The sequence below is a fragment of the Bufo gargarizans genome, unplaced genomic scaffold, assembly GCF_014858855.1.
Source record: "Bufo gargarizans isolate SCDJY-AF-19 unplaced genomic scaffold, ASM1485885v1 original_scaffold_993_pilon, whole genome shotgun sequence".
In the NCBI taxonomy this organism is placed as follows: Eukaryota; Metazoa; Chordata; class Amphibia; order Anura; family Bufonidae; genus Bufo; species Bufo gargarizans.
Window position 1 is genome coordinate 1,995 of NW_025334786.1, and position 23,042 is coordinate 25,036.

At 44.2% G+C, this 23,042-nt stretch overlaps 1 protein-coding gene across 1 annotated transcript; it reads left to right on the forward strand.

Annotated features, from left to right (window-relative positions):
- Nucleotides 1-832: 832 nt before the first annotated feature.
- LOC122924288 (segment polarity protein dishevelled homolog DVL-1-like) lies at nt 833-22,757 on the forward strand (the record flags this gene model as incomplete). Its single annotated transcript, XM_044275241.1, has 3 exons — nt 833-1,000; nt 5,108-5,314; nt 21,474-22,757. Coding segments are annotated over 3 exons (782 nt in total), but the record flags the coding sequence as incomplete, so codon positions are not given.
- Between the last annotated feature and the right edge of the window lie 285 nt (nt 22,758-23,042).

Sequence of the window (23,042 nt, forward strand, 5' to 3'; positions counted from 1 at the left end):
TGCAAAGCTGAATTTGCCTTCTGGTCATGTGAGATTTTATGTAGTAGTTTGGATTCTCATTTTCTTTGTGCAGTGAGCACCTGAGGAGCCAGTGCGGAGGAGTGGCATGCAGTGAAAATGTAGTTTTGAAGAATCAGGCCAGAAGTAAACGTATAACAGTCTTTCTTTACTTAGGGCATAACTTGTGACACATCCAGCAGCAGTAAATACAAAGTGCAGTTTCTGGCACTAGATGAGGAGGTATGGTTGCTGGTTGGATAACAGTAGGTTGGCACTAGCAAGCACTTTTGCATATAGGTGTCCACTGTAATACTGACTTGATGTTAGTCTGGCCTAGCAATGGTTTGGGTAGGTGGTGGTGTCTGAGCTGTTGTCCACTACTTTGCAGCAGTGTCTGTAAAGCTGTATTTCACTGATCACTCTGCTGTCTTTTCTCTAAAGTGTTTTCTTGAGACAGAATGTTTTCTTGAGACAGAATTAGGTTGTTCTCACAGGAGAATAATATCTGATTACTGAGTTTCACTCTGGAGCGTTGGTTTCCTATCAGAACAGGAACTGTCTCTCTATTCTTCCTAGCTAGACTGGAGCTCCCCCTCCTGGCAGGAAGCCTGACCAGCCTACTATCAAGAGGGGAGGAATAGGGTGGTTAGCCCCGTTCCTGCCAAACATTCCTATTCTGCTGGAAAAAATGGTGTAAAAATGAAAATACATAACATGACAATAGATTACAAACATTTGGAGATACCCCCGGATCTGGGGTACTGCAGTTGGGATCACTGTAATATTGGTATGTTAGTGTACATTATTTGTAATTGTTTGGTTGTTCCCACAGGTGCTGATGTCGTAGACTGGTTATACACTCACGTAGAAGGCTTCAAAGAGCGTCGAGAAGCTAGAAAATATGCAAGCAGTATGTTGAAGCATGGCTACCTCAGACACACAGTTAACAAGATCACCTTCTCAGAACAGTGCTACTATGTATTTGGAGACCTGTGTGGTAGTGAGTACCAGTCTAACCTCAATGTTCATATAGAAGTGGTGGGGAGTGCTGCTGAAAGTGGATGAACGTTAGTAGAGAAGTTATGATAGATCAAGGGACGCCAGCATGTAGAGCTCTAGCTGTTGTGAAACTACCTCTCCCACCATGCCTTGACCTCCTCAGGCCAGAAGCTGTAGTTTTGCAGCAGCTGGAGGGTCGCATGCTGTAGACCACCATGACAGATACTATGACTGGCAAAGACTGAAGAATCTCACAGACTCTTAACAGTAGAGAAATGGAGCCCCCTATGGCTAGTGTCCCATTGCTCAATAGATTTTGTGTCTTATCAAGCCAAGCAAAGAAAATAAAACATTTATGCCACAACATTGCATTAAACCAATTATAACATTCCTCAAACCAAAACTTAGTTTTGAAGGGCTATTGCTAGCCGCTCAAGCACATCTCTGCTTTACATGGCCCGTCCATTGATTTCAATGGGTGCTATTCAATGCTTCGTTGTTCCTGTGGTGGCGCTGCATGGAAATTGAACACCTGCTTCTACAGATTACAGCAAATCGATGGGGCCTAGCAGTGGGACACCCTGTAGTTAGCTTATTGTCAGGGGATCATTCTAACGAAAAGAGATTATTCAAAGCAGACAATTCTTTTCATTTGAACTTTTCCTTTAACGGGTTTTCCGGGACTACTGTGGTATTTAACAGATATGCTGCTGCTCTTACAGTACCTCATGTGCATCTTCCCATGCTTTTTTTTTTTCTTCACAAATTGGACCTTCCTGACCCATTTTCACCATGCAAAGTAATCCCTCTGGTTGGTTTCCATCCTGTAGGTAGCACTTCCTGTTACTGTATCCAACCAAACCCATGATGCACTTCTCCTTCCTTTGCCACAGCTTCAGCACCGCCCCTAACAACACTGAGCTAGTTTATAGCTCCTCCCTCCCAGCTATTTACATAGACACTCCCCTATCACTGCCCCGCCCATGGACATAACATCACAGGAAATAAGACAGAGCTGCATGGACATGGTCATGTGACCACAGCCCAGAATGGAAGATAGGAGCAATACAGATAAAAGAAACACATTACAAAATGACAGCGAATTTCATAAATTATTATTATAAAGGATGTTGATGCAAACCGGAAAACCCCTTTAAGCAACATTTCCTCTCTGTTTTTTCTGTCCGATTTCTCTGTAATTCTGATTCATGCTCCACCTTATGTACTTTGGAGATGTTGTAAAGGACAGGGTGCAGCACAGAAGTACTATATGGTAGTATACAGACCCATACAGACCCGTGTGCCACCATATAGTCTCATGTCTATATGCACAAGGCTTGAGAGAGCAGAATCTGACTTCTAAAGCTTCAATGAACCCAGCAGATCACATAGTCGATAATGTGGGAATTGCATGGTACCATAGCGAACCCCATCCAGCAGTGGCATTTATGGTTTCATTCTTTGATATGTGATATGGCACCTACATCTTTGATTCTTGTCTACACATCAATGCGACACTAGAGAAGGATTTTCATTTTACATGCCTGTCCACTTTCCCTGTCTCATCGTGTTGCTGGATATTGTCATTTGTCTGTATTGAGAAGAACTAGATTGTTAGCTCCACACCATGGCTGGACAGCTGGGTTCTTAACCTGCATCATAGTGACCAGGGCGCTGTAGGCTCGTTCTTTCATAGAGGTTTATGTAGTGGGAATCAACCGCGACCAAACTGGTAGGACACAACCATTTACATCATGTCTGTTCATTACTCGTACGGCTCTGTTCACATCGCTGCAGTTTATTTTCATAGTCAGCTGACACCTGACGGACTTCATTGACTATAATGGTGTCCTTTGGGTTGCTATGATGGAGCTCAGCATTTAGCAAGAAAGCTCAGCATGCTGCATTATTTTGTCCATCTTTATTATGGAGCCTGCGATGGAAGTAAATGCAGGTGTGAACATAGCCTTTCTTAGATAGCACATCACAAGTCACACAAATCACTATTAGGCCATGATTGGCATAGTCCTTGAAAACCCTTTTAATTCCAACTAGGGCATCATCTTTGTGGGTCACGTGAGATAGGATAACAACAGATGGGTGTGTGTCCGACTCGTGGGACCCTCACTGATGCGCTGACTAAAGGGGCAGGGGCGATCACCATTGAATGGGACTGAGCTGCTATCAAATGAACAGCATTGTGCCTGGTAAACAGTGAAGGGGATGGGGTGGTCGCACTCCCCTAAGGCTGCATTCACATGGGGCTATTCACATGACCATTATTTTAACGGCCAGTGAATAGCGGCCATCAAAAAATAGAGCATGTCCTATTTTTGGTTGTTTTCACGGCCAGGTGGACCCCATTAAAATCAATCAGAGCGTTTTTAAGGGCCGTTAGACAGGAGTGCAAATGGGTACACTCATGCAAAATGGCCTTTTAGGGGGTTAAAAAAATGTATTCACCTCATCCACTTGCACGCACAGAGGCGGTCGCTCCTCTCTTTATGCCGAAGGACCTGCGTGATCATACTGGGAGCGCATGGTGACATGATCACGTTTACGCGCAGGTCATTCGGCAGATATTTCAGCATCAAGAGAGGAGCGACTGCCTCTGTGCTTGCAACTGGAGGAGCTGATTCATTTTTTTGTTTAGCTTGAAAAAAAATATCACACACATTATTATAGTGGAGGACCACTATGGGGAGCATTATTACTGCTGGGGGCCACTATGGGGAACATTATTACTACTATGGGGGACATCATTACTGCAGGGGTTGGGATTTTACCAAACAAAAAAAGCCAACAAAAATCATCCATTCTTAGCGGCTGTTAAAAAACGGATGCAAAAACGGATATTTAAAATGGCCAGATGGCCAGAAAATGGATGCAAAACTGATTGAAAATTGGCCATGTGTCCGTTTTTCGTGTGACTGTAGCCTAAAGTCCCAGTAAGTTGGCCCCAAACAATTAGATATTTATTGCCTATCCTAAACGGTGTATACCTAATACTAATAATGTTATATCAAATAGGTAGGATATGCCTTATTATAATCAAGGGTGGCCAGACTTATGGGATTCATGCCGATCTATCAGTAGATTTTAGGCCATCAGCATGTCATTAAAATGCAGGGTTTTAGCTATCTAAACCTGTGTGCACTGTACTGTATGTAAATCACCTGAAAATCACCTCTGGTGCATGCGCACTGAAAGCGTACCGTCCTCCGCTTCATCCTTCATACTGCACCAGATGTTGCTGGACTCTGTTCTGGTGATTTACATACAGTGTGTGCGGTATTATAACTTTTTTTAAAATGCTATAACGGACAGTTTTGAGAGGGGCACATTTAGAACGGTCACCTTTGGGGTGTAAGTAAGGACGTGCTGGTGGTTTAGTGCCCTTAAATCTAGTGACCGATTCTCCTTAACTGGGGCTGCAGACTCTTCCTTCTGAGGTAGGGGCCCCAGTAATCTGATCCCACAGGTTAGACAGTGATGGCAAACACTATGGTGGCAGAACAGCTACAACCAGGCTCGGACTGGCCCACAGGGGTACAGGGGAATCCGTACGGTGGGCCCCCAAAATTAATTTTACTGGTGGGCCCTAGGTACCCCAGTCTGACACTGCTTACAACCCCTATAAACTTATAGTGCAATTAATATATGTCATTGAATCAAAAAGGTTAAGAACCCAGGATCTGTGTAAAGCAGCATTGTGTTTGGTCGGCCATGCAGTCCTCTGTGATGTTGACATTATCCCATTTACGAACCAAAATATCCAGGTCATATATGTAGTTTCTGCCTCTATTCCTATAGAATAAAAATGATAAAATATCATGAATGGAGTTCTAATGACCATGGCTGCCACAAAGACCATTTATTTTTTCAGGCCTGATGCTCTCATCCATGTTGCTCTCAGACTCGATGAGAATGGTGTCTTATGAATTCACCAAGAAATGTTTTTTTTTCAGTGTCAAAGCTTCTTTTTTGTGAATTGATTGGCAGCCATATTTGTTTGGGCCACCGTGACTCCATGAGAGCACACAGTTATTATTTAAGATCATGTATTTTTTCCGGAAATAACTGATAGTAATTTGTATTTGCTCATCAGATGTGGCAGCACTAAATCTTAACGATGGGTCCAGTGGTACGTCTGATCAGGACACACTGGCTCCCCTCCCGCAGTCAGCTGCTCCCTGGCCTATAGGTCAGGGATATCCCTACCAGTATCCTCTAGCACCGCCATGCTTCCCCTCAACATACCAAGAGCCAGGATTCAGCTATGGCAGTGGCAGTGCAGGAAGCCAGCACAGTGAAGGTAAGTCCTAAAGGCCTCTCCGGTGCCCCTATCCTTTTTGTTGCCTGTACTTCATGCTTTCTTTTGTGTTGCATGCATGACGCTCCCATTTCATACACATACACGGTGTAAACATTTGTCGGCATTATCCATAGTGTGACTTGAAAACCACTTTCATTGTCCATGATGGAACTCCTCATGGATCAGTACTGCCTCCTACAGACAGAAAGCCACGCATTGCTCACATGGATAATGGGCAGTCTGTGGTGCATCTAGGACTGGTTATGCAGATGCATCGGGCATGAGAACGGCATGCTTAGCCAGTTTTTAGAAAATCATTATGAACAGGTTGGAGTAACCTTTCTCTATTTCAACTAGGGGTGCAGAAGGTGTATTCAAAGTTTGCATGAGAAGGCAGCTTAGAACTTAGAAAGTATATGGGTTGTTGGTTAAAGGGTTGGTCAGAAATCGAAAAACATGGCTGCCTTCTCCCAGAAACAGCGGCAAACCTGCCCATGGGTTACGCCTGGTATTGCGGCTCAGCTTCAGTGAATGTGGTAGGCTACAAGTACTACACACAATCGGTGGAAAGGTGTGGCATTGTTTTTGGAGAAAGTAACCATGGTAATCTAATTCTGGTCTACCTCTTAAAGTAAGGACACGGTTATGGAGGTGTGTGTTCTTCTACAATACTATACGATAATAACCTGCTCCTTTATCCCCTACTGTATCCTTTGCTACTAGTAACTGTGTTATTCCCTTGTTTTGTGCTGAGCAAGCATTAGACTGAAGGATGCATGGAAGGAATGGAGGAATCTAGGTCATCGGTAAGATAACAACTCTGACCTTAACACCAGAGTCCAAGCATGTCCATTCAGATATCCTGTGGCCCTTCTTTCACCCTCCTGAGACCATTCCTTTCCTCCCCCAAGCAACCACAGCTGTAAGCCATCCTTTTCTAGATAGCTGGTATCAAAGAGAGAAACTAGTCCTATAAAGCTGGCCATAGATACCTGGTAGGTATCACACACAATGCCCCAGTTAAGCTGACCGTACATGGTATGACCTGGACAGGGTAGCCGCATTCGCATTACCCCTAGTAGCCAGGCTGCACATGTACTTGCAACACAGAGCACGGCAAGTGCAGATTCACCCAGGCCATTAGTGGTTATCTGCATGCTACTACCATGGATGGACCACAACCATGTAAGGACAACCTTAAGATGCACAGTTCCCCCAAAAACATAATCAGTTCCTTGGATATGGCACCTCTTATGATTGTGTGGTCTGACTTCTGGGACCCCCACCAGTAAGTCAGCACTGTGTTCCCTTCACAGTTTTTCCCTGCACAGTGGGGCCAAGGCCACCTACTCTACGGGGGAACTACAGTACAGCCCCATGTGGACAGCAGTGCCGTGGTACAGAGAAAATATAGAAGGGGGTGCAGCTGTAAATATGCTCTGCAGCTCCTTTATTCTTAAACTACTTTCACACAAGCGTTTTTTGAGGATCAGTCATGGATCTGCAAAAATGCTTCCGTTACAATAATACAACCGCATGCATCCGGTTGTATTATGTCTTCTATAGCCATGACGGATCCGTCTTGAACACCATTAAAAGTCAATGAGGAGCATATCCGTTTTCTATTGTGCCAGATTGTGTTAGAGAAAACGGATCCGTCCCCATTGACTTACATTGTGTGCCAGGACGGATCCGTTTGGCTCTGCTTCATCAGGCGGACAGCAAAACACTGCAGGTAGCGTTTTGGTGTCTGCCTGCAGATGCGGAATGGGGACTGAACGGAGGCAAACTGATGCATTCTGAGCGGATCCTTTTCCATTCAGAATACATTAGAATGCAAACTGATCCGTTTTGGACCGCTTGTAAGAGCCCTGAACGGATCTCGCAAACGGAAAGCCAAAACGCCAGTGTGAAAGTAGCTTTAGTATCGTTGGGGTTCCTAGAGGTCAGGTCCCCACAATCATAAATTGACTGCACATCATAGTGTTATACTCATCATTTTACAATATGGAAAATCTTCCCTAAATAACAGTATTTTACCAATACTAACCACTATAATACCGCCCATAATTGAGAACAGTGACCTGAATGAGTAGGAGAATATTATTGGTTGGAATTGCTGAGACACACTTAAAGGGGGATTTTTAGCTCGATGGCCTATCCTCAGCATAGATTGTCAATATCTGATCAGCAGGGGTCTCACACCCCGCATCCCCACTGTTCAGCTGTTCAGGAATAGCTCCAGCGCTGGAGTTGCAAAGGAGCGGATTGGGAACTTAAAGGGAATGTGTCATCAGAAAATGACCTATTGATTAAATCATGTTTTTAAGTTTAACATATTTTTAAAGATTTTTTTATTTTACATGTCACTATCCACACTGCCTACCAAAAAAAAAAAAACACCACCTGGATTTAACTAAGCAAATAGTTATGAGCCTCCTATTGGATAATTACTGCATGGACAATTATCTTTCAACTGGCAATAAGGTTTTTAACCCCAACTGGTGCAATGAGTTGCTTCTCATTTCTTAAACAACCATGTCCAAAGACACATCTCGTGGTCGTGGAAAAGATGTTAGTCTGTTTGAGAAGGGTCAAATCATTGGCATGCATCAAGCAGAGAAAACATCTAAGGAGATTGCTGAAACTACTAAAATTGGGTTAAGAACTGTCCAACGCATTATAAAAAACTGGAAGGATATTGGGGACCCATCATATTTGAGGAAGAAATGTGTCGGGGGGAAAAAACCTGGATGATCGTGATCGGCGATCACTTAAACGTTTGGTGAAATTAAATCGAAGAAAAACAACAGTAGAGCTCAGGGCTATGTTTAATAGTGAAAGTAAGAGCATTTCCACACACACAATGCGAAGGGAACTCAAGGGATTGGACTGAACAGCTGTGTAGCCGTAAGAAAACCACTAATCAGTGAGACAAACCAGAAAAAAAGGCTTCAATTTCCTAGGGAGCATAAAGATTGGACTCTGAAGCAATGGAAGAAGGTCATGTGGTCTGATGAGTCCAGATTTACCCTGTTCCAGAGTGATGGGCGCATCAGGGTAAGAAAAGAGGCAGATGAAGTGATGCACCCATCATGCCTAGTGCCTACTGTACAGGCCTGTGGGGGCAGTGCTATGATCTGGGGTTGCTGCAGTTGGTCAGGTCTAGGTTCAGCAACAGTATGTGCTCCAAGAATGAGGTCAGCGACTACCTGAACATACTGCAGTGACCAGGTTACTTCCATCAGTGGATTTGTTCTTCCCTGATGGCACGGGCATAATCCAAGATGACAATGCCAGGATTCATCGGGCTCAAATTATGAAAGAGTGGTTCAGGGAGCATGAGACATGATTTTCACACATGGATTGGCCACCGCAGAGTCCAGACCTTAACCCCATTGAGAATCTTTGGGGTGTACTGGAGAAGGCTTTGCGCAGCAGTCAGACTCTACCATCATCAATGCAAGATCTTGGTGAAACATTAATGCAGCACTGGATGGAAATAAATCTTGTGACATTGCAGAAGCTTATCGAAACACTGCCACAGCAATATTAGATTAGAGTGTGTGACCTTTTTTTTTTTTTGTGGCAACTTTTTTTTGGGACAGGCTGTGTATATCTAAACACTAGCCACTAGGCCTAATAATAGGCACCACTTCTTGGTCTGTACAGATTCACTTTACTGCAGTTCTATATTATTCTAAAGGCCCTATTACACCGATAGATAATAGCTAAGATGATCGCTAACGAGCGTTCTGGCAGTATAATACTGCCGCCAATTGGGATCTTTTAACATGTTTAAAAATCCTTGTTTGCCGGTGACAGATCATGGCGTGTAATAGGCGCTCTGCTGCCAGCAAACAATGATAAGGCATTAACTATCGCTCATCCCTTTATTGAGGAGAAGATCGCTGCATGTAATAGCAGTGGTCTCCTTCTCCAGCGAGCAGGTGATTCATGGGAGGGAATGCTTCTCTCCCGACAATCGTTTGGTTGATTTGTCAGTTTAAGGGCGGGTTCACATAACGGAATATAAAAGAATTCTAGGATGGAATGCAAAACGGAAGCCATTAAGAGGCATTCCGTTTTGCGCCCTCTGAATACATGTCTATGGGGGCGCCATAATGGTTCCGTTTGTTTCAGTTTGTTCCTGTCGACTGTTCGACAGGACTATTTTTTCCGTCATGTATAATGGAAACAAACAGAACCGTTTTGTGCCCCCATAGACAAGTATTAGGACGGAGCAAAACGGAATGCCTCTTAAAAGCTTCCGTTTTGCATTTAGGAGTCAAGAGCGCACCTGCAGCCAGCAACCAACTACATAAGTGTTTGATGCCCCAGTATTAACTGTGGGAGCTTTAGACCATTACTTCTCTGGCTGGCGGTCGTGAGGAGGGCTCAGGTGGCATTCCTGGGCATCTGCCCAGGGGGAAGTTTCCCTGTAGGTTCTATGGCCAGTCCACCCCTGGCTCTGTCCTCTGTGTATTTAATGATGCTGGTTATTGCGGTGCAGCTCCCATTGAGGTGTATGCTGCAGTAACCAGCTCTGTCCACTACACAATAGATGGAGCTGTGCAGTTACAGCACCCACTTCCGCTGCAGGAGCTACTCCGGAACAGCTGATCGGTGGGGTGCGGGGTGTCAGACCCCCAACAATCTGGTAAATCCTGTGGAAAAGCCTTAAATATAAAAACTTTAGAAAACCTCTTTAACACGTATAGTACACAGTTAACAGAATAAGTACAACTTGTCACCACACCTGATGCCAATTCTGGAGCACATTTCTTAAAACTCTATGTTGTACCATTCCTCTCTTATTGTTCCTGGAGATGAATGAATAAGAACATATGCTCCAGTATCATTATTTTCTGGGGGAATACAAGACCTGTCAAAAAATCAGCAGGTCTTTTTTTCACATGTACTGGAGGGCATTTTTATAATGTACTTCCTGGCATATTTTTTAAACACTGTGGTCATGTGTTAGCCATGAGGCAATAGGCAAATCTGAAATGCACTACAGTGTGTTTTTGTGGCATTTTTCATGCATTTTTTTGTGCTCCTGGATTTTATTTTTCTTGAATATGCAGCATACTGCAGAAAAGGCATATGTGAAAAATGTTCGTATAATACATCACCAAAGAATGCTTGTAAAAAAAATGCATGGAATGCAAACACCCCCCCCCCCCCCCAAAAAAAAAAGCCACAAAAATTATAAGAAGGAAGCCTAAGAGGCATTTTAACTTATCTTTAGTTCAAACTAAAGCTGCATTTACGTGAGCCAATAATTGGCCAGATTATCGGAAACGACCATTCTAGTGAATCTGCCCATGTAAATGTGCCACCGAACACCCGATGAACGAGCAAAGCGCTGTCAATTATTGCAGGCATCACTGATCATAGTTTCTGGGCAGCAGATCGTGTGGTCTAAACAGCGATCTGCTGCTCGGAAACCATGAATCTGTATGAGGACGAGGTATTGCAATCATTTAATCTGGTTATCTTGCCATTAAAGCCAGCAGGGGAGTAAAGTCACTGCATGAATCGTTATATTACACATTATTTTTAGAAAGACATGGATTTGTTGTTGCTAGATACAGCTGGTGACAGTTGAAGGGTTGAAGGATGGAACTGAGCATGTGTGACCGCCTTAGTAGGTGTAAATGGACATTACTATACAGAAGGTGCCATTATAATGAATTACCATATTTTTCGCTTTAAAAGACGCACTTGATCATAAGATGCACCTAAGTTTTAAAGGAGGAAAATAAGAAAAAATTATTTTTCATCGGACTCAGATCAGACCCTCAATTTTCATCAGACCTCAGATGAGACCCTCCACTCAGACTCCCAATCTTTATCAGATCTCAGATCCGATCTCCAATCATCAGACCTCAGATCAGACCCTCAATCAGAATCAGACCCCCAATTCTCATCAGACCTCAGATCAGACAGTAAAATAAATAAAACAACTTACCTCTCTGTCTCAGGACGGCGCTGCCACTCTGCAGATCCAGAGCACTTTTCAGTGCTCCCTGGTCTTCTGCCAGTGGAGTGCTGCACTGTAACCTGACATCGCACAACGTCAGGTCACAGTGCACTCCTATGTGCACTACGTCCTGAAGCTATATGCAGTCAGAACACAGCAGAGCGCAGCGCCCGGAAGAAGACCAGGGAGTGGTGAGTACAGCCAGCATAAGCAGCGATACACTCACTGCTCCGTGCACCTCCTGCAGTACTAATGAGTGTTTCCATAATAAAATCGCTCATTAGTATTCGCGTTATAAAATGCCCTGCGATTCTCCTCACTTTTGGGTGAAAAATGCATCTTAAAAAGCGAAAATTCAGGATTACTTAGTGGTAATAGTTTTTTCCATGAGCCCATGACAGCACCCTTGAGAGACCGCCTCCTTCATCAGGACAGGAAACAGGAACGCTTGTGGAGAGCTCATAAGGAGGGGCTCTGCCCCTATAGGTTAATATGCGAGAACTTGTCCTAGCAATTTTTATTTTTTGTTATCTTTAGTTATATTTTTATTTATATATACACCGGTACTTTTTTTGTATTTTTTGTATTTCGAGGATATGAAACAACAAATACAGGGCGGTAATAAATCCCGGGTGCTGTCATGGGCTCATGGAAAAAATGATTGCCGGTAAGTAATCCTGAATTTCCCCTACGCCCATGACAGCACCCTTGAGAGACGACTAGAATAGAACTAGCTTAGGGGGGGGGACTACCCCCTGCAATACTTTCCAACCGAAGGAAAGACTTCCATGTGGCAGCCCTACAGATCTGCTCTAAAGATGCATTAGCCCTTTCTGCCCATGAAACTGAAATGGATCTGGTTGAATGAGCACCAAAATTTAATGGGGAAACCTGCCCTGCTGAGGAATAGGCCAGGACAATAGCTCCTACTATCCACCTGGCTAGAGTCCTAGATGTAACCATACTATCCCTATTTTTGCCCCCAAATTGTACAAACAGCCTACAGGATTTCCTCCACTGACTGGTGACATTCAGGTAATGTGACAGGTATATTTTGACATCTAGACAATGTTTCTTTTCTTTCTCATTTTTAGGGGATTGACACAAAGATGTGAGAACAATATCTTGAGACCTATGAAAGAGAGAGACCACTTTAGGCAGAAAAGATGGGTCCAGTTTAATAAGCATTCTATCCTCCAAGATGTTTGTATAGGGAGGGGAAGCTGAAAAGGCAGAAATCTCCCCCACCCTTCTGGCTGAGGTGATGGCCACCAAGAAGGCAGATTTAAAGGATAATATTTGAATGGGTAAATCCTGTAATGGTTCAAAGGGAGGCTCCATTAACCTATAGAGAACTAGATTCAGATCCCACAGGGGGACAGACGACCTGAATACAGGCTTAATTCTACTAACTGCCCTAAAAAACCTCCTAATCCAAGGATGATTGGCAATTGGGCAATCAAAAAAGGCACTCAAAGCAGAGACTTGTACCTTAAAGGGACACTGACAGGCCCTATAAACATATGCAGTCATAGGTCTTTTAAAGTGTATTCCAATGATATAAGAGTACCCCCTGTCAGCATTTATAACCATGTAAAAACAACTTTATATTCATTTGTCAATCACATTCCTTTGTGCCCATGGGGCGTTTTTTCTCCTACCTTTGTCCCCAGCCGCGCCCCAACTTTCGTTTCCTACCGCCGCCCAGCTCATTATTATTCACTGCGCTGCTTTTACTCTTCTCTCCGCCCTCACTGAGTTTCTAGTCGAGCGCAGGTGCAGCAGGAGACACAGAGAGCAGCCGCCTAGAAGAATAAGGGACGCAGGCGCATTAAATTTCCTGCTTGTGACGTGCCGGATACAGGTATCCGGCGCATGCGCAGATGGTCCGATTGAGGCCGATGCCCATAAGTCTCTATCGGGCATGTGCGGGATCTTACAGGATGTAAGAGCCGCCCAGCGCAGTGAATAATAATGAGCTGGGCGGCGGTAGTAATCGACAGTTGAGTTTACAGCTGGGCACGAAGGTAGGAGAAAAAACGCCCCATGGGCACAAAGGAATGTGATTGACAGATGAATATAAAGTTGTTTTTACATGGTTTCAAATGCGGACGGGGGTACTCTTATATCATTGGAATACTATGACTGCATAGGAATAACTAAATATGTTTATAGGGCCTGTCAGTGTCCCCTTAAGGGTGCTAAGCCTAAGGTTTTTATTGAGGCCTTCTTGATGGTAATATAGAACCTTAGGCATAGGGGGAGGACTCAAAGGATCAACGGGAGTCCCCAAAAATCTTAAGAAAGTCTTCCATACTCTAAGATAAATAGTGGAGTTTACCTCTTTTCGACAGGATAATAGGGTGGAAATTACCTCTTTGGATAGACCTCTACGTTCTAATATTTCCCCCTCAAATGCCAAGCTGCCAAGTGAAGTTTCTTTACTTCTGGATGATAGACAGGTCCCTGGAATAACAGATCGTGCCTGTCTGGAAGAATCCAAAGATCCGTCAGGGATAGGATTCTTAGCCAAGAGAACCAGGTCCTCCTCGGCCAGTAGGGTGCAATTAGAATGAGCCTCGTCTGTTCCTGCCTCAGCTTCTGCAATAACCTTGGAAGAAGTCCCAGAGGAGGAATGGCATACAGAAGTTGATCCGGCCAAGGAAGGGAGGAGGTGTCTATCCCTGATGGAGAATCTCTTGGATTCAGGGAAAAGAAGAGACTGCATTTTCTGTTTTGCTTGGTTGCGAAAAGGTCTATCTGAGGATGACCCCCAAAGATGAACTATCTGGTTAAAGACCTCCTGATTCAGGCACCATTCTGCTTGATCCAAATGGTTTCTGCTTAGGTAATCTGTGACTTTGTTTTCTGTTCCTTTCAATTGTACTGCTTCAGTTGTACTGCTTTGATGAAAGGAATGATTAAATAGAAAAATTTCTGTGGTTAAGGACATAAGACTCTCTGATCTTGTACCTCCTTGTCTGTTTAGGTAGGAGACCACCGTAGCATTGTCTGACAGTATTTTTACTATTCCCTTTAACCTGGGCAGAAAAGCTCTTAAGGCTAGCAGCACCGCTCTTAGTTCTCTGACATTTTGGGAATCCTGGCTTTCTGTTAAACTCCCTGCAGCACCCCCCACTGACAGAATGCCCCCCAACCAGTTGGACTGGCATCCGTGGTAGTGATGAGCGGCAGGGGCAATATTCGAATTCGCGATATTTCGCGAATATTTGGGCGAATACTCGCCATATATTCGAGAATTCGCGAATTCATGATCTCCAGGCATTATTTTCTTGATTGCGAAAATTCGCATGAAGAAGTGCCTATATTCGCGATTAAAATTCGCAATTTGAATATTCGTGAGCAACACTAATCCGTGGTTATGGCTACTTGTTCTTGCAGAATCCAGGGGAAGCCCTGAGACAGATTTGAAGGCTGTAGCCACCAGTTTAAGGACTGCGGGGTGAGAGGGAGAGGGGTGTCCAGCGGGGACAATGATCCATGCCATTCTCTTCGGATCCACCACTGCAGCGTCCTGGAGCAAAACATGGACCAACCTACTGCCGGAATTGTGGAGGTCATTCTGCCAAGAACTGCCATCTCTTGTCTGATAGTTAGATTTTTTTAAGCCACCAAGACTCGCATGTCTTCTCTTAATTTGTCTACTTTGTGCTGAGGGAGGATGCACCGTAGATTTACTGAATCTAGGATAAAACCTAGAAAGACACATTTGTGGGAAGGGTTTAGGTTGCATTTTTCCCAGTTTATCTGCCATCCAAGATTTAATAAAATGTTTACCACTTCCAGCAGATGAGAGGATAGAAGTTCCACAGACTCTGCTACTATCAGGAAGTCATCTAGGTAAGGTATAACGAGAATGTCTTTTTCCCTTATGTGGGCCATGACCTCTGCCATTAACTTTGTAAAAAGTCTTGGAGCCTGGGAAATTCCAAACGGAAGAGCTCTGTACTGTAAATGATGTACCTGACCTTCCAACCTTCCATAGACACAGCTACTCTGATGTATTTCTGAAAATTAGCATGAATAGGAACATGATAAGTAAGCGTCCTTTATGTCTAAGGTGGCCATGACACAGTCCTTGAAAAGATGCTTTATTACCGACTGCACGGACTCCATTCAGAATTTTTTGTAGATGAGGTATTGATTTAAGTCTTTCAGATTTATGATCATTCTGAAGGAACTGTCCGGCTTGGGTACAAGAAAAAGGGAAGAATAAAACCCCTTCCTTTTTCTGAGTCTGGGACAGGAACTAGGACATTTTTCTTTAAAAGAGAAAACACTTCCTCTTTTACAGCTAGGTTTTTTGTTGAATTTTGAGGTAAACTTGTAATTTTTAGCCTTTCCGGAGGGGGAGAGATAAACTGTAGACGAAAACCGTCTTTCACGATACCATTTATCCAGGGGCTTGCAGAAATTTTTCCCCAAGCCCAAGAAAAAAAAAATAGTCTTCCCCCCACAGGACAGTAACCGTCATTGTTGGCTAGACTTGGGGCCTGAAAAGGACTGGGAATTAAAGAGGAAACCTCTATCCCCTCTACCCTTGTTATCTCTCCACCTATTTTGCTTTTTATTTGATTTATTGAAACTTCTCTTATTTTTCTGAAAAAACTTCTGCTTCCTAGGGGTATTAGAGATGGGAAACCCTTTCTTATTATCAGAGGCTTTTTCCAAGAGGTCATCCAGAACTGAACCAAACAGAAATTCACCCTGACATGGGATAGAACACAGTTTGTTTTTCAAACTTGTGTCCCCAGACCATCCCTTCAGCCAAATCTCTCTTCTAGCTGAATTGGAAAGAGCGGCGGATCTGGCATTTAATCTTAATGCATCAGCTGATGTATCTGAAATAAAGTCGACCGTTTTAAGTATAGTGGGGAAAAAACTTAGGAGCTGGTCCCTAGAGGTTTATTCTGGATGTGGGATTCTAAATCCTGAAGCCACAATTTCAAAGATCTGGCAGCGGAGGTAGTGGCTATATTAGGCTTAAAGGCCTGAGTAGAGGCCTCCCAAACTTTTTTAAGGTATAGCTCAGCCCTTCTATCCATTGGGTCTTTTAGGGCGCCAAGATCCTCAAAAGGCAAGGCAGATATTTTTTAGATTTTTGCAATACCAACAGGATGACTCGCCTTTATCAAAGGGATATTTTCTTTTTACACTTCTGGGAATAAAAAACTTTTTATCAGTTTTTTTCCATTCTTTCTGAATTAAATGTTTTAAATTTTCATTTAACGGAAAGACTCTAGATGTTTTGTGACCCAGATCCCCAAACATTATATCTTGAATGGACTTTTGTTTTTTGGATTCATCCACCTTCTTCGTGGTTCTAATAGCCTCGAGTAAGGAATCTGTATCCTCAGGGGGGAATAAAGGTCTACCCGAGGAAACTTAATCCGAGGAGGATCTTGAACTATCTAGGATCTCTCCTTGCTCACTCTCCTTGGAAGATTTACTATCAGATATGATATTAGAATGACCTTGCTTGCCCGCAGTTGAGGGAGGTTAAACATTTTGATAGAATCAGAGACCTCAGATTTGACAATCTCTTTGATGCTCTGAAGTAATGATGGGGATTCCTCCTCTACCACTTTATTAGCACAATGCTGACATAACATTTTAGACCAGGAGGAGGCGAGTTTTTTCTTGCTGACGGCACACTCTCTTCCCTTAACTTTAGCAGTGGCTTTCCTAGGGGCCTCTTTAGTATTCGGTCTGCCATCATGACCATCCTGTACATCAGCGCGCTGACCGCTCTCTTCTTCCATGTCTCCAGATAGAGCGTCCATATGCACCTAGGGATGCTAACAGGCTGGCTGGGGATCCTTCTGACCGCACACTGAGAAGGAGGTTGAACTACCTGGATGAAGTCCAAACAACCCAGGTCGGGTCCCTGCCGGCGTATCAGATGCGGCCTTAATGGGGAGGATGCGCAATCTTGCTTCCAGAACGCTGGCTACCTGGAACTTACATGCGTTCCAAATACCGAAAGTCGCAACCCGCAACTTCCGGTCTGCGCAGAGAGCGTGCCTAGAAAAGAAAATGACCTCCCCCCGCCTCTGTAAGGCTAGTGGAAGCCAGAAGAAGCAGTACTGGCCCTAGATCTCCCAAACACAGCCAGGAGGATCCGGCGTGCCGGGGCTACCTCACAGTCCCGGGACTGCACTGAAAATGCCAGCTCGACAATTTAACCATAAGTCCGAGACCCAGAAGGACACTGCCCCAGACTTGGCAGGCGGCTCCTAGTGGAGTCTTACGCCGCACCATGTAACCCACACTAGCAATAATGCGCTGGGCTCCTGCAGCCTAATTCTCTAAGCTCTCCACCGCATGTCCTATCCTTAGGACAGGAAACCGGAACTAACTGAGGCTATAGGGGCAGAGCCCCTCCTTATGAGCTTTCCACAAGCCTTCCTGTCCTGATGAAGGAGGCGGTCTCTCAAGGGTGCCGTCATGGGTGTAGGGGAAAATAGCGTAAATAGAATATCTCACACGTAGAATGTTTTTGTAAGAGAAAGTAAATGACAAAAGTAACATGACTTTTATCCTGAATAGCAAAATTACATTTAATGGTGTTACAACCCACTTAAAACGCCTGCGCCCCTTAATAACTGTGGCACATCTCATGCAGGTGGTGCAGAGACGATGGTGTTAATAAATATCCCCCATAGTGTTTAGACCATGAGTTTAATATAATGAAACTACATCTTCCAAAATGGTATAGGAATTTACAGGTGTGCTTATAGTATATAGAATACTAAATGCGTGGTATAGAAAACATGATTTATCAACTCAAGGGCAGTACAAGATGGGTACAACTTAAAGGGGTTCTGTACATTGTTTAAACTGATGATCTATCCTCTGGATAGATAATCAACATCTGATCGGCGGGGGTTTGACACCCGGGACCCCCGCCGATCAGCTGTTTTAGAAGGCAGAGGCGCTCCAGCAGTGCCGCGGCCTTCTCACTGTTTACCGCCGGCCAAGTGACGTCACAACTACTATCAACTTGCCTGGGCGGGGCTAAGCTCTGTTCACTTGAATAGAGCTTAGCCCCGCCCAGGCAAGTTGATACTAGTCGTGACGTGACTGGGCCGGCGGTAAACAGTGAGAAGGCCGCGGCGCTGCCGGAGCGCCACTGCCTTCTCGAACAGCTTATCGGCGGGGGTCCCGGGTGTCGGACCCCCGCCGATCAGATGCTGATGATCTATCCAGAGGATAGATCATCAGTTCAAACAAACTGCAGAACCCCTTTAATATTTGCAGAGGTAAGGGCCCATTCACACGGCCATATGAATGGGTCTGCACCTGTTCTGCAATTTTGCGGAACAGGTGCGGACCCATTCATTTCAATGGGGTAGCAAAAGATGTGGACAGCACACCATGTGCTGTCCGCATCCGTAGTTCCGTTCTGCAACCCCGCAAAAAATATAGATCATGTCCTATTCTTGTCCGCAATTGCGGACAAGAATAGGCATTTCTATGCGAGTGGTGGCCATGTGCGGTCCGCAGATTGCAAAACGCACACACGGGCCTGTATCTGTGTTTTGAGGATCCGCAATTTTCGGATCGCAAAACACATATGGCCGTCTGAATTAGCCCTCAGTGTCATTCTTAAAAGTAAAGGAGAAGTCTCAAACACTACAGCTTTGATCATAGACCCTCGGAGATCCGCAGAAGATGAGCCAATATGAACAGTTTATAAAGTAGCAAAGAAAGAAATAGACACACTTTTACCAATTCCCAGGAAGGGAAATGCAGAAGATGGTAAAGATAGGGTTTATAATGCACAAACTGAAACAAAAAGAGGCTTATTAAAAGAAGTGCTCTGGAAATTCATTAAAAAAAAATTACTGGAAACACCTAAATCTTACTTTAGTATAAACCCATTCCCAAATAACTTTTATTAATTATAATTACTAATTTTCTCTATATAAAATGGCCGCTGCCCTATTAGCACACACAAAACCCGTCCTAATAACACAGCTGGACGGGTTACTTCAGAGCAGTGAGCTAAATAGCTTCTGCCGCCCTCCTCACTGCTCTGCCTGTCATGAATTACAATCCTACATTCAGCTGATAACATCTCCAGCTGTGTGTGTAGAAACGGAGTGAAGTGAAGGTACAGAGAGGAGGACGGGTGGGGGCTGTGGCTAATGAGGACCAGCGCTTGTATGTAAGATTATACTTCATGACAGGCAGAGCAGAGAGGAGGATGAGGCAGCTCTTTAGCTCACTGCGCTTTAGTAACTTGTCCTCCTGTGTGATTAGGACAGGTTCTGTGTGTGCTAATAGGATGGCGGCCATTTTATTCCCCCTCATCCTTGCCCCTTAGAGAAAACAAGCCATTATAAATGATAAAAGCTATTTGGGAATGTGTTTATACTAAAGTAACATTTAGGTGTTTTCAGTCATTTTGTTTTATGAATTCCTAGATAACCCCTTTAATAAGGCTATTTATGTTTCAGTTTGTACACTATTAACCTTTTCTCCACCATCTTTTCCCTTCCTGCAGTTCCCAGCCCGCTGTCTCACTGGGAAATGGTAAAAGTGTGTCTGTCTCTTTCTTTGCTAGTTTATAACCATTCATATTGACTCATCTTTTACTGATCTCTGAGGGTCTATGATCAAAGCTGTAGTGTTTGATACTTCGCCTTTGTTTTTAAGAATGATACTAACCTGTTAATGCAATGGTTTCAAAAATAGTACTAGGAAGAGAGTCGTCTGCACTGTTGGTCATCTGTCTTTAATACATATCTGGGTGCACTTCATTGGTGACCTTCGGAAGTACAATAACAGTAAGGAGCGCCCTCCTTGCCACTCCCAGCGGGGCACGACAATGCCAGGTTTATGAGATAAGTGTGGGTTCCAGAGGTGGGACTTATTTGACCTTTATGGCATATACTGTTAATTTAGTCAACAGCTTGTAGCAGAGTCAGATTAAGAAATGTCGGAGCCCGTAAGGGTCATAGACCCCTTCCCTTTTGTATCATTGGTAGCTGTGTAAATCTGTATGCAGTAAGCTCCCTCTAGTGGTGGCTGCAGGCAGACACAATGTCATCATTTGACTCTTATGGGTTTTATCTCCAATCGCTATAAACATATATGGTATGTTTCAGTTCGGAGTGGCAATTTTTTGACCAGTTCAGATTGGTATAAAACAAATAAGGGACGCTCATCTATCCATTCCCATCCTTCCATTCCAGTGCTCTCCTTCCTGGTCCCTCTTGACTCGCAGGAAATGCCAGCTCAGCCAGTCACTGAGGTGACCTGCGTAAGTCTGTGATTGGTTGAACTGGCTTTTAATGTGTGTCAAGATCGGACCAGGAAGTTGAGACCAGAGGCTGGACAATCCCTTTAATGATCTAGGTAGTCCTTAATTGTCCAAAGTGGTATTCCATCCACATCTTGAACACCTGGTTAATGTCACACATTAATTTATAATTGTCTTGGTCTTGCACATTTCCCTTCATCCTGATCCACATCCTCGTGTGGTTGAATGGCGATATAATTGCACGTTAAGGGTTTGAGATATCTATGTATTTAAAAAATCTGCAGGGAATCAGATCATTAAAAAAATGTTATGCTTATCGTCAGGGACCCTTTTCATTTCAGCACTGCTGCCCTGCTCTACCTGATGGCTTTGTTGTTCCGTCTACAGTGATGACAGGCCTTATACCGCACATGACCACTGCAGCCAATCAAAGGCCTCACATACCATATAACGCTGAGGCCAGTGATTGGCTGCAGTGGTCATCTATGGTGTGTGACAACACTGCTGTGGCAAAAATGTTATGTCAAGGTTGCAGTGGCCGGGAGGAGAGGAGCGGCATCGCTGAAATGGTGGGGTTCAGGTAGGTAAGTATTCCATTTTTTTTTTATAGTATGATGCGATCCCTGCCTATTATAAAAAGTCTCATACGACCTGAAACTTGAAAAATTCTGGCTGTACTTTAGCAATCAAAATGAATATCCAGTGTATTCATCTCATGATGATCATCCCAAAGTTACCCTTCTGCATGTAAGTAATAATATACAGTATAATATCACCAATTTACACTGCAGAAATGTAGCCCAAATCAGAGAAATTGCATGAACGATGTGACATACGTGTATCAGTACCACATCCTAATATTTGGGCTTATTTCATTTTTACAGGCAGTAAAAGCAGTGGCTCCAGTCGCAGCAATAGAGAGGGAAAAAGATCATCCGGCCGAGAGAAGGACCGCAAGTCCACTGGCAGTGGCAGCGGATCTGATCGTGCCCCCAGCAGCGGAGGAAGAAAAAGTGAAAGGCCAGTGAGCCAACATAGTCACCGGAGTCATAGCTCAGTGCCACGTAGCGAACGCAGTCACCGCAGCAGCCACCACTCTCATGGTCCCCCGGGTCTACCCCCACTTTATAGCCTGCCAAAGATTGGGAGCAAGGTGTATGGAACCAGCGGACCCCCAGGGGGACCCCCTGTCCGAGAGCTTGGAAGTGTTCCCCCAGAACTGACCGGAAGCCGACAATCCTTTCAGAAGGCCATGGGAAACCCCTGTGAATTTTTTGTGGACATCATGTGACAACCAAAGTGCCTTCTGAGTCAGCCACTAGAACCCCTAAGAAAGCTTAGAATTTGAAAAATTCCTTATAAAAAAAGGATTAGCACTGCCATATCCAGCTGCCAAGCCATAACGAATGGAAGAACTGAATGCAGCTCCACTGTACGATGAGAGAAGGTTTTAGATGTACAGGTCTGTAGCACATTTTGAAGAGGTCCTCTGAAAAAGACACAAGCCTACTAATGTCCATCGTCCTGCCATTCTGAGTAACCCTGGGTGGTTGCAGAGTTTTAAGTCTTAACTGCCCAATGAATTCAATGGAAGTGTATACAGTTTGGACATTCCTCAAAATGCACTTTCTCTTAGGTAGTTAATGGCCAAAAAAGTATCCCTGGTATTGACCATGAATACTGTGAGCAGTAGCAGCTCCTCATGAATACCATGATGTTTTAAAGGGGCTCTGCTGAAATATAATAGTTCAAATAACAGACCAGTAGACATGATCACACTCTAGAGAAGGGGATTGTCCCATCCATATGAAAGGCCAAAGATTATGGACAGGATAAACAACTCCTTTCCTTGAAGTTGTGAACCTGGAAAATTAACACTTTTCACACTTGCGGCAGAGTATTCTGGCAGGCAGTTCCGTCGCCGGAACTGCCCTGCCGGATCCGGCAATCCGGACGCAAACTGATAGCATTTGTCAGACGGATCCGGATCTGTCTGACAAATGCATTGAAATACCGGATCCGGTAAGCGTAGACCGAAAAGCCTGGTCCGTTTTGCCGGAACACTTAATGCCGGATCCAGCACTAATACACTTCCATGTAAATTAATGCCGGATCCGGCATTCCGGCAAGTGTTGAGTATTTTTGACCGGAGATAAAACTGCAGCATGCTGCGGTATTTTCTCCGTCCAAAAAACGTAAAAGGGACTGAACTGATGCATCCTGAACGGAATGCTCTCCATTCAGAATGCATTAGGATAAAACTGATCAGTTTTTTTCCGGTATTGAGCTCCTGTGACGGAACTCAACACCGGAAAACAAAAACACTAGTGTGAAAGTACCCTTAGGGTCTATTCACACATTCGTATGTGTTTTGCGGATCCGCAAAACACGGACACCGGCAATGTGCGTTCTGCCACTCTCATAGAAAACCCCTTTTCTTGTCCGCAATTGCG